This window comes from Corvus hawaiiensis, chromosome 28 (genome assembly GCF_020740725.1).
Source record: "Corvus hawaiiensis isolate bCorHaw1 chromosome 28, bCorHaw1.pri.cur, whole genome shotgun sequence".
NCBI lineage: Eukaryota > Metazoa > Chordata > Aves > Passeriformes > Corvidae > Corvus > Corvus hawaiiensis.
In genome coordinates, this window is record NC_063240.1 from 2823784 (window position 1) to 2838002 (window position 14219).

Below are 14219 nucleotides of genomic sequence, written 5' to 3' on the forward strand. Positions count from 1 at the left end.
TTATATATATATATATTCCTTTGCGATTTAAAGTACCTTAACTGTGTGTGGGCCCGCGGGCCCGCGCCCCCCCCGGCCCTGCAGCCCCATATATATATATGTGGAGATATATATATATATATATGTACAGGTTATTTGTTTTATTTATAGGTCACAAGGACTATTTTTAATTAATTTTTTTAAGCCGACGAGCCCGACTAAAAACCCTCTAGGAGAGACTGTAGTGCATGAAACCCCCGCGGTGATTGTCGAGCGGAGCCCCCTCGTATCCCCATCCTGCGGGGGACCCCCCCGGAGCATCCCCAGGGATGGGGTGTCCTCCACCCCGGCTTTGCGCTCACCCCGACCGTGGCCATCGAGGCCGCCAGAAGATAAAAAAAAGAAAGGAGAACTATTAAAAAAATAGAAATAATAAAAATGAGTGGTGCCCCCCCCCCAGGGAGGGACCGGGGGGGTGTTGCATATTCCCTTTGGGCAGAGCCGGGGGTGCGGCCCCGGGGGGGTGTCGGGGGAGCAGTGCAAAGACCCCGGGGGCGCGGGGGGCGCCCCGGCCCCGCAAGGGGAAGCCCCCGGCCCGCCCCCCCCAATGCCGCCCTACGGGCTGGGGGGCGTCGAGTTGATTCGTTTTTGCCTTTTTTAATACGGTTTAAGGTGCTTTTCTTGCCGAGGGCGGGTTTTGAGGGGCTGCGACCGCAGCCCGGCCGGACTTGCTGCCGGCCCGGGGGGTGGGGAGGCAGCAAAAAGGGGGCAGGGGACGGCCCCGGTGGGGTCCCCACGGGACTGGGGCTCCGGGGCTTCCTCGGGGCGGGGGGGCCCAGGCCCGAGGGGCGCCAGCGCCCCTCGCCTCCCCGGGGCTGGCCGGAGGGGCTGCCCCGGTGCCCCCCGCTCCCTCCCTCCGCTCTCGCTGTCGCTGTCACCGCTGAAAAATGCTTTCTTTTTTTTTTTTTTAATATTTTTTGCTTTGAGCTGAGCCTTTTCCAGCCTTAACCCCCCAATTTTTTTTGTTTTTTGTTTTTCTATTTTTAAAAAAAATTCTCTCTCGTTTTTTTTTTTTAATTTTGTCCTTTTTTTCCCCTCTTTTTTTTAAATTCTATTTTTCATTCCTCCCCCCCCCCCCCCCCAGCTGGACGCCGCCCCCGCTCCCTCCTTGCATTGTCCTTGCAGAAATCAATACTGCACCTTGCATAAAGAAGCGTCCCCCAAGGCTCCTCCCAAAGGGTCTGGGACCCTCAAACCAGCCTCAACTGTGGGTGAAACCCGGCGGGACGCGACCACCCCGTCACCCCCCACTAATACTTTTAGACACCAAAAAAAAAAAAAAAAAATTAAAAAATTAAAATTAAAAACTGTTGACGACGACGTTTCTTCATGCCCGAGCAGCAGCGATGCCGGTGCCACCCGCCCACCGGTGTCACGACCCGCGTCAGTCCTCAGCCTCAGGGAGGTTGGGGGGGGTCTCTCCAGCCGGCGGAACGCTGGGGTTTTAAGGCAAATTCTGGGTTTTTAGGGGGTGTCGGGCCCCTGCTCGGCAGCGGGCACAGCAGGGAGAGGCGGCGAGAAGGCGCCTCCTGCCATTCCCTGCTGCGCCAGCCGGACCCCCGGGGATGAAGCCGATGGGGTGGAGGTGGGGGGAAGGCTGTGACCCCCCTGACACCAGCCCGGGGGGGGCACAGCTACATTCACACGGTTCCATTCCTGTCACGAGAGCAGCTGGGCTCAGCCCTCCTGGCCCTGCGCCCCATTGAAAACCAATGAAAAAGTGGGGGTCCCCTTGGGGGGGGTGGGACCCTGTGACCCCCCCGTAAGGATCAGCCCTGCGGGTCTCCATCCCTGCTCCTCCCCGCACGGACCCCACCACATGCCGGTCAGTCTTGCCGCGCCCGGACACTGGGTCCCCCCCCGAGCGTTCTGGGGGGCTCTGGCCCGGGGGTCGCTGCCGCCTCCCGCCTCGCTGCCTTTGGTTGCTGGAAGCAGAAAAAAACAAATAAAAACCCCCCAAAAGGGAAGGAAAACAAATAAAAGAGAGGCAAAGCAAAGGGGTGGCCGCCCCCCCGGCCGGCCCCCCCCCACAGCTATTGCATATTCCGGTGTGTTGGCGCAGAGGATGCATCGGTATTACCAACTGGAAGACGTTTCTGAGGGGGAAAATCGGTTAAAAAAGAAGAATAGAGAGAAAAAGGGACTTTTCCGGCCGAGAAGAAGCCATGCAGGAGGCGAGGGGGGGGCAGCGGCCCCCGGCCCCCCCGGCCCCCCGGGAGCCCCGGGCATGCAGCGACTCCCTCGCACTGATATCGGGTCCAGTAATACTTAGGCTTCGAAGGCAAGGCACATCATGTGGTATAAAATTTCGTGCAAATTAGGAAAACATGGATTTTTTTTCTTGTGTGTGTTTTTTTTACGGCTTTTTTTTTTTCTTTTATACAGATTTTTTTTGGTTTTTTTTCCTCTTTTTTTTCTCTTTTGCTGAAGGGGAAGGTAGAGCCGGTTAATAGAGTCTGCCATGCACAGCATCAGCCAGCCGCGGCTGGGTTGAGCCAGGTCACCAGATCCTGTTAAAGCACCATGCAGTTTATTTGTCTTTTTTTTTTTTTTTTTTGTCTTTTTGTCTTTTTTTTCATGTGTTTCTTTTCTCAGATCTTTAAAAAAAAACCAGGTTTCCCTCTCCGCCAAGCGCTTTTTTTGTTGTTGCTCTTTTTTCCTTTTTTTCTTTTTTCTTTTTTTTTTTTTGGTGGGTTTTCTCCTTTTCTTGTCCTTTTTGATTATTTTTCTGTCTCCCGGGATTTCCTGCGTCAGCCCTTTCCCTGGTGCTTCGTTGTGCCGTCCCGGGGGGGTGGGAAGCGGGGGGAAGCGGGGGCCACTGGGATGGGGGATGCGATGCCGGTGGTCCTCGGGGCGGCTCTGGGTGCCAGGGGAGGGGGCCAGGCGGGTGGCGACGGTGGCCTCGGTGGCATCCCCGGCTCCTGGACATCCCACGGTGGTTTCTCTCCATCACCACCCTTCGGGTGTCCTCTGGGCCGGAGATCCTTTGGGGACCAGTCTCCTCATCTCGCTGGGGACAGCGGGACCTTCGTCCTCTTCCTCCTCCTCGCCTCGGCCGTCGAGGGGGTCCCTCTGCTCTAAGGCACTGCCACGTCCCTGCGTCCCCTTCCCGGCCACGCTGTCACCGCACGGGACGGGGATGGCCGAGCGCTTTCTCCCGCGCTGCCCCCGGCCGGGGGCTCCTCCGGGGAGGCCGGGACCCCTCCCCGCTGCAGTTCAGGCACTTGACGCGGGGCTGAGGGCTCCGGGGGACTCCGGCGGACTTCGAGGGGCTCCGGGGGGCTAGCTCTGCCCTCTCCCTCGCTCGGGCTTCTTTGCTCCATCCTTTTGTATCCGAAAAAAAAAAAAAACCCCAAAAAACAAAAAACAAAACAAACCACCAAACCCAAAAACCCCAAACCAGCCGTCCCGGCAAGCTAGTGCCGGGGACTCCACCTCCTCCTCCTCTTCCTCTTCCTCCTTTTTTGTGATTTTGTTTTCTTTTCTTCTTTTTCTTTTTTTCTTCTTCTTTTTTTTTTTTTTTTTTTTTTTTGACGATTCCCTCTTAAAAGTGCATTTCCTACAAAATGTGCAACACGAGCGCACCCTCCCCTGCCTCCCACCTGGTACCTGTCCACAGGAATGCATAGCTCAAACACACGGACGCAAGCCCCCCAGCCCCACGGACCCCCCGGGCGCGGGGACACGCCGGGGGACACAGGGACACGGTGGGAACACACGGGGCTGGGGCCGGGGCCGGTGCAGGCTTGGGGGAGGAAGGTGACCAGAGGGATGGTGACCGGTGCCCCGGCGCGACGGGTGGCCGCCCGGGAACCATGGGGGCCGGGCTGCGACAGTCCCCATGCCGTTTCCCCGGTGGAATCGGGGTGCCACCGCCGCTGTGACGTTTGGGGCCGTGGTGGGAGAGTCCCGACACCGCGTCCGCGCGGGAACCGAGGTGCCACCGCCGCCGCGACCATCTCTGGCCGTGCCCATGCACCCTCCGTGGCCACAAGCCCCCTCCTCCTGTGCCACCCGCTCGAGCCACTGTGCCACCATGTCTCCGTGCCACCGCACCACCGTCACCGTGTCACTGCAGCACGGTGCCGCCCGTCCCCGAGGCGCTTGCACAGCACGGAGCATCACCCGCCCCGACCACGAGCGCGCCCGGTCCGCGGGGCTCCGGCAGCAGGAGGGGTTCCCCCACCCCGCCCCGCCGCGCCCCACCCCAGCCCCGGGGCCCCCCGAGAGTCTGGGGCCGGGGGGGTCGGCGGGGGAGGTTTTGATCTTTTTTACTCACATAGAGGCAAGAACGAGAGAGTCAAAGCCGTTTGCATACTCGAGCGGCCGGCGGGGCTCGGCGCCGCGGCCCTGCAGCCGCTCCGGGAGGCGTTGCTGGCACGACTTGTGTCAGGTCTCAGCGCGGCGCCGGCCGACGGGGTAAATAATAGTGTTTTTTTCTTTTTTTTCTTTTTTTTTTTTCTGTTTCTTTGTTTTCTGGCGCATCGCCGGGGTGGAGGGAAAGGTCCTCCTGGGATGGGTTGTTGGTTTGTTTGTTTTTTGTTTGTTTTTTTCTTTTTTTTTCCTTTTTAAAACAGTTTGACCCTTTTCCTTCTTCCTTTCCCTCGCTCTTTCCTTCGGGTGTGGGTTTTGCTTGTCGTCGTCGTCGTCGTCGTCGTGAGGCCGCGCTCTCCGTCGTCACCGCAAGGCTGGGCCTGGTGCTCGGGGACGGGGATGTTCCTCTGGGGGTGCCTAAAGCAGAGGAGAAGGGAGGCGAAGGGGCGGCACGGCGGCGGTTATCCCAGGTACCAGGACTGCCGGGAGAGAGGAGAGAGGCCGGCGTTAGTGCTCTGCCCCGCGGAGCTGCTCCGTCCCCCGGCCGGTCCCCAGACCCCAGACCCCCGCTGTGCCCGCGCTGTGCCCTGCTCGGCGCACGGGGCTGGCGTCCCCACTCCTGCACTGAGTTTGGCCGTCCTCCGCACCGCGGCCACCCGCGTTCCCCTGGGGGCCGGTCCCTCCGCACCTTCACGGCAAAGGCGACTCTCCCCAAGGACTGGTGCCGCCTGGGGACAGGTAGGGGGGGTGGCACGGCTGGGGACCCCGCGAGGTGGCCCCCTGCCACCCTCCCATTGTTTCCCCCCCCCCAGCCCCAAGTTCAAGTTCATTCCCGATTACCTCATGTCTGGTTTCCGTTGGAAACGAGACAGCTCGGGGCCGCTGCTTCCCTTAACCCTTCCAGGCCCCGCCACACATGACCAGAGCGTGGCAGGTCTCAGCTGCTCCTCCCATGACACCGCCTCCTTCGCCCGTGCCTCAGTTTCCCCAGGCAGAGCATTCTTGAGCCCTGGGGAGCCTCCCCGAGCATGACTGGGGACATCCATACACAGGGACCCTGGTGTCCTGGGACTGAGTGGCTGCGACCCCCGTGTCGGGACAGGGACTCTGGCCCCCTGCTCCTACAAGGTTCTCCTGGTTCTGTCCCAGGTCTCCTCTTTAGGGACCCAAGGCCTTTGGAGTACCCACCCCATGTGCAGGACTGAGGCAGAGTGGGGGTTGTGATCAGAGCCGGGTCCCCCATGTTTTTCCTCAGGAACGGCACAGCACCCTCGGGTGTCCCAGCTCATGGTTCCCAAATCTCACAGCCTGGCACAGCACAGCACCCCCGGGTGCCGTGTCACCGCTCACAGCCCCCAAGTACCCACACCCTGGCACGGCACAGCCCCCTGAGTACTCCCCCCCAGCCAGGGCAGCAGCCTAGGGTGCCCCAACACGGCACCATCCACAGCCCCATCCCACTGTCCTGTCACCCGTGTCCCCCGCCAGGCAGGACTGCAGCCACCGCAACTGCCCCTGCAGGGAATGCTGAGGCCAAACCACTCATGTCACAAGTGAGGCCAGGAGCTGCCACCCCTGTCCTGGCACCATTGCACTGCCTGCAGCACCGATGCCAGCTCCAGAAGCCAGGACTAATGGAAAGCCCCTGGAAAGGCGCACACAACCTCCCGCTGCAGCTGGAGTGGCCATGGGCACAGCTGGATGAGAGCAGGTGGCTGTGCCCACACAGAGGGGGACACACGGCCCTGCTGCTCCTCCTTTGGGGATGTTGTTGGCACCTGGGCAGGGTGCCAGGTGGTGCCAGGCAGGGTGCAGCTGGAGCATGGCAGTGACCTCCCGCTATGATGGAGGACTCATGGTGGCCCTGAGCCACCAGCAGTGCCCAAGGCCCTGTAGTGCCCTGTACCAATTCGTAGCGAGGACGCCATGGCAGCAATGCCCATGGGCCACAGCGGTGATGCCAAGGCAGTGATGCCCACAGCAGCAAAGCCGTCAGTGGCAGTGCCAGAGCTGCAATGCCGTGGTGGTGATGCCCACGGTGGCACTGCACATGGAAATAACCCCACAGTGGTGACATACACAGCAGTGGTGCCCAAAGTGGCAGTGCCCACAGTAGCAATACCCATGTCCACAATGCCTGCAGTGGCAACGCCAGTGGTGGCAATGTCCATGGCAGTGATGCCACTGCTGTGGTGACACTCCTTGTGGCCTCAGACGCAGCAGCGATGGCCATGGCAGCGATGGCCATGGCAGCAATGGCCATGGAGGTTACATCCACAGCAGCAATGACCCGTGGCAGGGACGCCACAGTGGCAATATCCATGGTGGTGATGCCCACAGCAGCAATGCCCACAGGAGCAATAAACATGGCAGCAATGACATGGCAGTGATGCCATGGTGGCAGTGCCCACGGCAGTGATGCCATGGTGGCAATGCCCTCAGCAGCGATGCCATGGCAGTGATGCCACAGCAGTGATGCCACGGCAGGGACGCCATGGCGGGGATGCCCACATCAGCAATATCACATCAGCGACAGCCACGACGGCGATGCCAGCACTGGCCATGCCCACGGCGATGCCCACGGTGATGCCATGGCGAGGGTGCCCGGGGCGAGGGCAGGAGGGTCCCCCCAGCAGCATCCCCGCTCTCACCTGTGCCTGATAGATACTCCCAGGATCCCTTGGTCCTAATCCCACGAAGGAACGGTTCGCAGGGGGCGTGCCTGGTGCAGAGTAGGCTGGGGAACAAACGAGAGCTCGTTAACGGGGCTGTGGGTGGCACTGCCATTGTCCCCCCCGGGGCCAGGCCCGGCCCTCTCCCTGGCACTGCTGGGACGGAGCTCCCTGGCACCCGGCGCTGGCGACTGGGCGACGTCCCTGGCTGTGACCTGATGGCAGGCGAATGGAGCCCAGGGGTGCTGCACCCAGGGGTGCTGCGCTCGGACGGTACCACCCGTGGTTTCGGGACGATGACAGGCTGAGGGGGCGAGGTGCCCCGGGGTGCAGGCGCAGATGGTGCTCCCGGCTGTGCCCGCGCTGCGGCTTCCAGAGCTGAGCTGCCACGGGGAGAACGAAGGGAGCCACCAGTTCCACTTGGCCACATCACCCTGCTGCCACCTCCATCCCTCAGCTGGGGGTCCAGCAGTGGGACCTCCAGCCCTGCTGAGCATCTGGGTGCAGCCCTGCTGGAAGCAGAGTGCTGCCAAGGGGAATGGGGGACTTGGAGCCAGCTGCAACCCTTGGGGACAGCCAGTGTCCCCCTAATGCATCCTTCCCTGAGCCTGCAGGAACTTGCACTCCTCTGTCCCTCCCCAAGGCTGTGACCCCATTATCAGCCAGGCCACCCCATGCCATCCCATACTGTCCCCTCCAGATTGTCCAGGCTTTGGCTCCTCCATGCCATGGGATATCCATACCTGCTGACCAGCTGCTGGCAATCAGCCATGGCCCATTACTCAGGGACAGGGTAATGGCCCAACCAGGCAGGGCTCGACTGTGTGGGGACACAGCAGCCACTTGGGGTAGCATGTCCCATAGGTACAGCACGATGGGAACAGGAACAACTCCTCACAGAATGTGGCGACGGCACGGTGTCCCACCACTGCAGCACACACCCCAGTGCCAGTCTGGGGTGCCTCTGGCTGCTGGGCCCAGCACCCCGAAAACCTCCTGGCCAAGGCACTTATGGCCCTGAGGTGGAGCGGAGGGCAAAGAGTTTGTCAGCCACCGTGCTAATGAAGATCCCAGGTGCCACCTGCCAAGGGCTCTGGGGGACCCGCACAAAATCCTTTCTCTGGTGTCACTTCACATCCCCACGAGACCAGAGTCCCCAGCACCAAGGACCCCCATGGCAGCAAGAGTACGACAGCCCACACAGCACACCAGGCACACTGTCCCTAGTCCCAGTGCCACCCGCGTGCCAGCTGGTCCCCGTTCCCGGCAGCACAGCCACCACCATGGTGGGATAAACAGACACGGAGAGGCCACGGCCTCCCCCACAGCACTGCCCACACCGAGGGTCTGGGCAGGACACTGGTTTGGGGAGCCCTGCTGCGGCTCCACTCACGCTCAGAGGGACATGGGGCTCGAGCTGGTCCCTGGGACCAGCTCGGGACCCCCTGGCTCAGCGGCCACAGCAGCCACTTGCCCAAACCCTGTCCACTCCGACCTGCCTGAGACCCAGCAAACTCATGGTGTGCCAGCTGCCGCCCTCTCCCCGGCTGCGGGGAGGCCACCTCCGCCAACATCCCCCCAGCACCGGGATGAGGGGACACCCTGGGGGGCTGCGAGAGGAGGGGGCCAGCCGGGCCGGGGAGCAGGGTGGGCGCCGCGGGTGCTTACTGGGTGATGTCGGCGAGGTCGTCCCTCCCTCGGAAGTTGTCGTGGTGGATTTGGTGTCAGGAGAGACGGCCAAGCGGGGCATGCCGGGGGGAGGTGGCGGCGCCAGCATCTGCGTGGGCAGGTAGTGGCTGGGCACTTTCACTTGACCACTTCCATTTAACTGGGGACAACACAGACAAAAAACAAACAGCACAAGCCATTAGGACACACGCACACCAGCATGGCCGGGGAGCCCCGGGGACACCCCCGGAACAGGCACGGGGTGTCCCTCACTGCAGACATGAGTTTGTTGGGTCTCAGAGCAGCCCTGAATGGTCGGCATTGGCAGCAGGCAGGAAATGACGGCGGGACAGGAGGGATTTGGGGGGCTGTGGAGACAGAGGCCCCATGGGAGTCATGACCCACAGTGGCGCATGCTGGAGCCGGGGCGCTGGGACTCCTCTCTGCAGTGACAGGGGGGCCTCTGAAGCACTGCCTGGAGGGGTAGGGGCACCCAGAGCCTCCAAAGGCTCCTGCACCAGTGCTCTGTGCCCAACCTGGCCGTGGGCTGCTCCTGATCTGGTGTCCATCAGCCAGCACTGAGCCACTGCACAGGGGAAGAGTGGCCATGCCCCTCACCTTGGCATCAGGCCCTGCTGGTGAGGGGAAACAGGCAAGCGGTGGGCAGAAGTCAGAAGGGCTCCCCAAGAGCTCTGCATCTGGGAGGACAAAGCGGGGCACAGGGGATGTGGAAGCGGGCCACAGGATGGTGTGGAAGCGGGAACACTCCCAGGCTCCAGCTTCGGGTATGAAGGGTGCCCTTCACGGGGTGTGCGGGGTGCTGGTGGTGGGGCATGTGCTGTGTGTGGGGGCGCTGGGTGTATGGGGTGATGGTTTGGGTGCTGCATGCACTGGGTGCTGCATGTGCACGGTGCTGGTTGCATGGGTTGTTTGGTGATGGGAGCATGGGGTGTGGGGTCCCGGGTGTGTGGGGTCCCATGTCTGTGGGGTGCACTGGGTGCATGGGGTGCAGGCCGCTGTGGCAAGGGAAGGCCCACAGCAGCACAGTGTGGCTCTGCCATCCCCGCAGGCACACTGGGGACACGGGTACAGTGAGGAGCTGACGGGTCACCCGTGGGCTCTGCAGGTGGATGGAGCACGCCAAGCCCATCACTCTCCTGGACAGGCTGGCGGACGGTGACTCTGGGAGATGGTAACACACCCCTGGCAGACATCTCGCTCCCCCCCGACACCCCAGCTCCGGCTGACGGCTCAGCCCCAGCACCCCAACACCCGCGGTGTCCCCGCGCCGAGCCGGGGCACAGCACCTCCATCGCCGGAGACACGAGGTGCCAACACGCAGCAGGCGCAGCAGCGCTCCCGAACCAACGCACGGCACGGCTGGAGCTCAGCCCCAGCGAACACCCCACCAGCGCCACCGGAACACCCCGACCCCCCCCGTGCGGCGGCAGAGGTGACGGCGGCGGTGGCCGGTCCGGGGGACTCTCCTCGGGCAGCCCGGCTGGCAGCAGCCCCCGGTGCCCACGGCGAGGCGAGCGATGGGTGCGGGGACGGGGCTGCGTCCTTACCGGTCCGGGCTGCTGGTTGGACGGGTCGCAGGCCAGCGAGACAAGGTCTTTGAGCGGGTCCTGCGGGTTGAGATGAGGCGGATACCGGATGGCCGTGTGCGGGAAGTAGGTGGAGGCCGTCTGGGGAAGGATGGAGGTGGTGGGGAAATGCAGCGCAGACGATGGGTGCGGGCTTCGGGCGATACCTGCGGGAGACAGCAAAAGAGGACGCACACCTGTGTCACTAGCTAGTGGCTGCCCTAGCCCCTCGACCGCTCAGCGCTCACTCTGTGCCTCGGCTTCCCTGGCAGGACACTCACCACTGTGCACAGCGATGACGGGACGGTGGTGCTGCGTGAAGCTGCTCAGCCGGGGCGAGGAGTCCTGGGGCGATGGGCTGTTGAAGGGGGACTTGTCCATCTCTGTCTTCTTCACGGTTGGGGAGATGCCTGGGGAAAGTGGGGCGCAACGTCAGGACCTGCCATGGGACCCGAAATCCCACGGCTGCTGCCATCTCAGTGCAGTGCTGGGGGAGCCCATTCTGGGGGCAAGGGGCACCCCGGGGTCAGGGTGGGCGTGGGGCGGGTGGTGCTGTGAGTGTGTGTGCCGGCAGGAGGGTGAGCACACGTGTGGGCACCTCTGGGGCTACCACAGGCATGCACACGCACAGGGTGTGTGTGAGTGTGCACACAGCTGTATGTATGAATGTGTGTGTGTGTGTGTGCTGTGTACCAGCACAGCTGTGTACCTGTGTGTGTGTGTGTGTGTGTGCTGTGTACCAGCACAGCTGTGTACCTGTGTGTGTGTGTGTGTGTGTGCTGTGTACCAGCACAGCTGTGTACCTCTGTGTGTGTGTGTGTGTGTGTGCTGTGTACCAGCACAGCTGTGTACCTGTGTGTGTGTGTGTGTGCTGTGTACCAGCACAGCTGTGTGTGTGTGTGTGCTGTGTACCAGCACAGCTGTGTACCTGTGTGTGTGTGTGTGTGCTGTGTACCAGCACAGCTGTGTGTGTGTGTGTGTGTGTGTGCTGTGTGCTGTGTACCAGCACAGCTGTGTACCTGTGTGTGTGTGCTGTGTACCAGCACAGCTGTGTACCTGTGTGTGTGTGTGTGTGCTGTGTACCAGCACAACTGTGTACCTGTGTGTGTGTGCTGTGTACCAGCACAGCTGTGTGTGTGTGTGTGCTGTGTACCAGCACAGCTGTGTACCTGTGTGTGTGTGCTGTGTACCAGCACAGCTGTGTACCTGTGTGTGTGTGCTGTGTACCAGCACAGCTGTGTGTGTGTGTGTGCTGTGTACCAGCACAGCTGTGTACCTGTGTGTGTGTGTGTGTGTGCTGTGTACCAGCACAGCTGTGTATGTGTGTGTGTGCTGTGTACCAGCACAGCTGTGTGTGTGTGTGTGCTGTGTACCAGCACAGCTGTGTACCTGTGTGTGTGTGTGTGTGTGCTGTGTACCAGCACAGCTGTGTACCTGTGTGTGTGTCCCTGCACACCTGTGCACAGGTGTGACCCTGCAGGTGTGTGCATGCGGGTGCACACAGCTCTGTGTGTGTCCCACCCTGGTGGCACAAGTGGGTGCCCTCATGGGTGCCACTGTGACCCTGCAGCCCCCACATGGCACCCACCTCCCCTGGCACATGGGGCTGGGGGCTACAGGAGCTCCTGGGGAGGCACAGAGGTGCCGGCATGGGGGTGACCTCGCCAGAAGCAGCAGCTGCCCGGGTCCCCGAGGCCACCCCGGGGCATGGGGCTGAGCAGGGGGGTTGGCAGGCACGTTAATCTCCCACTGCCGTGGCTTTAGCTCTGGCCATTTGGCCCAGGCCTGGTAATGGGTTTAGCCCGTTCTCAGCCGGGCGTTAGGAGGATTTCCCAGAACATCCCGTACAGGATTGCCAAACCCACCCCCCCCCCCCCGCCGCCGTGGCTGAGCTCCTCTGCTAGCCACCCTCACCCCTGCCCGGGTCAGGCCACCGGCAGGGGACAGATGCCCTGGCACAGCTCCCTCCTGCCTCCATGCACCACTTTGGGGAGGGGGCTGCACCTTCCCCAGGACCCCCCATGCACCAGCCCCATGGGGCAGGATGGGGCACAGTTCCTGCACACACAGGATACAGTTTGGGGGCTGGACCTGCATCGCCCAAACCTCCTTCCAACAGGATCGGTACCTCCAGCCCCCCATCTGGGCACCCCCAGGCTCTGGCAGGGCTGGGGGGCTGATGTGGAGCCCACCCCACTGCTGGGTGAGGCAGGAGAAGAGCCAAGGGAGGAGGAAGAGGAGCAGCTTCTTTGCCTGCACCTCGGGGCGTGGGAGCTGCTGTGCCAGCCTTGCAGCATCGCTTTAATTAGCCCAGCCCCCCCCCCCCTTTCTTAATGAACAGCTAATTGGGGCTGTCTAGACAGGAAAGGGAAAAAAACCCACCAAGCCAGAAAGCTGTCCACAGCAGTGTGGGGCCGGGGGAGGCTGGTGTGGGGCTGGAGGCTGGGTTGGCCCTATAGAGAGAGCCCATGCTGAAATGGGGGGGCCCTGTAGCAACACCGCAGCCCCCACAGAGCCCTGCCCGAAGTGGGGGGCCACAGACACACCTGGGCACCTATGGAGAGCCTGTGCCTACATAAGGGGGGGTTGACAGCAACCCCACAGATCCTTGGAAAAACAGGGATGTTCTGAGGGACTTGAGGGTGGCAGCGCAGCCCCCACAGCCAGTGTGTGCTGTGACCTGAAGGCCCATAGGGACACCAGGGCACGGGCAGTGCCCAGATGGTCACAGGGGGTTCTGGCAGTGGTTTGCGGAACGCTGGGAGCAGGATGGGGGCCCCGGGGCAGCGGAAGAGCACTGGTAACGAGGTGACACCAACCCCCTTCCATGTCTTCTGTCCAGTTGCGGCTGCTGCTGGTGGGGGAGTTGGAGGAGGTGTAGTACTCGCCCCCAGGGCTGGTGTCGATGTCATCCTCCATGGACCCCGACTTGTGCCGTTTGCTCCTGAGGATAGGGAAGGGTCACAGAATCATGGATTGGTCTGGGTTGGGAGGGACCTCAAAGCCCATCCAGTGCCACCCCTGCCATGGGCAGGGACACCTCCCACTGTCCCAGGCTGCTCCAAGCCCCAGTGTCCAGCCTGGCCTTGGGCACTGCCAGGGATCCAGGGGCAGCCCCAGCTGCTCTGGGCACCCTGTGCCAGGGCCTGCCCACCCTCATAGGGAAGTGAACCCATCTAGCCCTGCCCTCTGGCAGTGGAAGCCAGAAGTGTCCTGTCCCTCCAGGCCCTTGTCCAAACTTCCTCTCCAGCTTTCCTGGAGCCCCTTAAGCACTGGAAGGGGCTCTGAGCTCTCCCTGGAGCCTTCTCTTATCCAGGCTGGACACCCCCAGCTCTCCCGGCTTGTCATGGGTCAGTGCCAGGCCGTGGCAGGATCTGGCTGCCCCCGTCCTTCCTCATGGCCAGGCTCGGGCTGGCCCCAGCACCGCCCTGGCACAGCCCCAGTGGCACCTACCCACTGGAGGAGGTGCTGGGCAGTGTCCTCCTCATGCCGGTGCTGGAGGGGTTCAGGTCATAGGCCAGGTGGCCCTGCAGCTCTCCCAGGGAGAAGTTTGGCCCCGTGCCCGTCACCACTGGCGCTGTGGGGAGAGAGACGGGGGTCAGGGGGGCCTGGTGGGGAGAGGAGTCCCAGCCCACTGTGGGGTGGGGGGGCTGTTGGGACACTGGTGTGCCCAGGCAGCGGGGACTTGGGCTGTGGCATCACAGTGACACTCACTCCGGGACACCTGGATGAGCTCGGTGACACTGAACACCCCCGAGGTGACGAAGCTTTCCTGGAAGTCTGTCGAATCTGTGCAGGAGAGAGGAGGGCGTGCTGAGGGGACAACAGGAGCACCCCTCTCATCCTGCACTGCCTTGTGGCGATGCATCAGGGCACCCCAACACCCCCAAATCCCCATCTGTCCCCCTCCTCAGCCTCCACTCCACTCCCTGCTCCAGCA

The 14219-nt window shown here is 62.2% G+C and overlaps 1 protein-coding gene across 5 annotated transcripts in view; it reads right to left on the reverse strand.

Moving 5' to 3' along the window:
* Positions 1–4657: 4657 nt before the first annotated feature.
* The window catches only part of NFIC (nuclear factor I C), a 39590-nt gene continuing 30028 nt past the window's right edge, over positions 4658–14219 (reverse strand). For 3 of the 5 annotated variants that reach the window (XM_048287797.1, XM_048287796.1, XM_048287801.1), the window contains exons 4-11: positions 13994–14068; positions 13733–13856; positions 13099–13223; positions 10561–10689; positions 10262–10446; positions 8694–8853; positions 7005–7090; positions 4658–4832 (exon numbers count right to left, since the gene is read on the reverse strand). In XM_048287797.1, the coding sequence (XP_048143754.1) occupies positions 4815–4832; positions 7005–7090; positions 8694–8853; positions 10262–10446; positions 10561–10689; positions 13099–13223; positions 13733–13856; positions 13994–14068 (902 nt within the window). In that variant the 3' untranslated portion in view covers positions 4658–4814. The remainder of the gene's footprint in view (positions 4833–7004; positions 7091–8693; positions 8854–10261; positions 10447–10560; positions 10690–13098; positions 13224–13732; positions 13857–13993; positions 14069–14219) is intronic. The other 2 variants (XM_048287798.1, XM_048287800.1) reach the window with 2 other exon arrangements.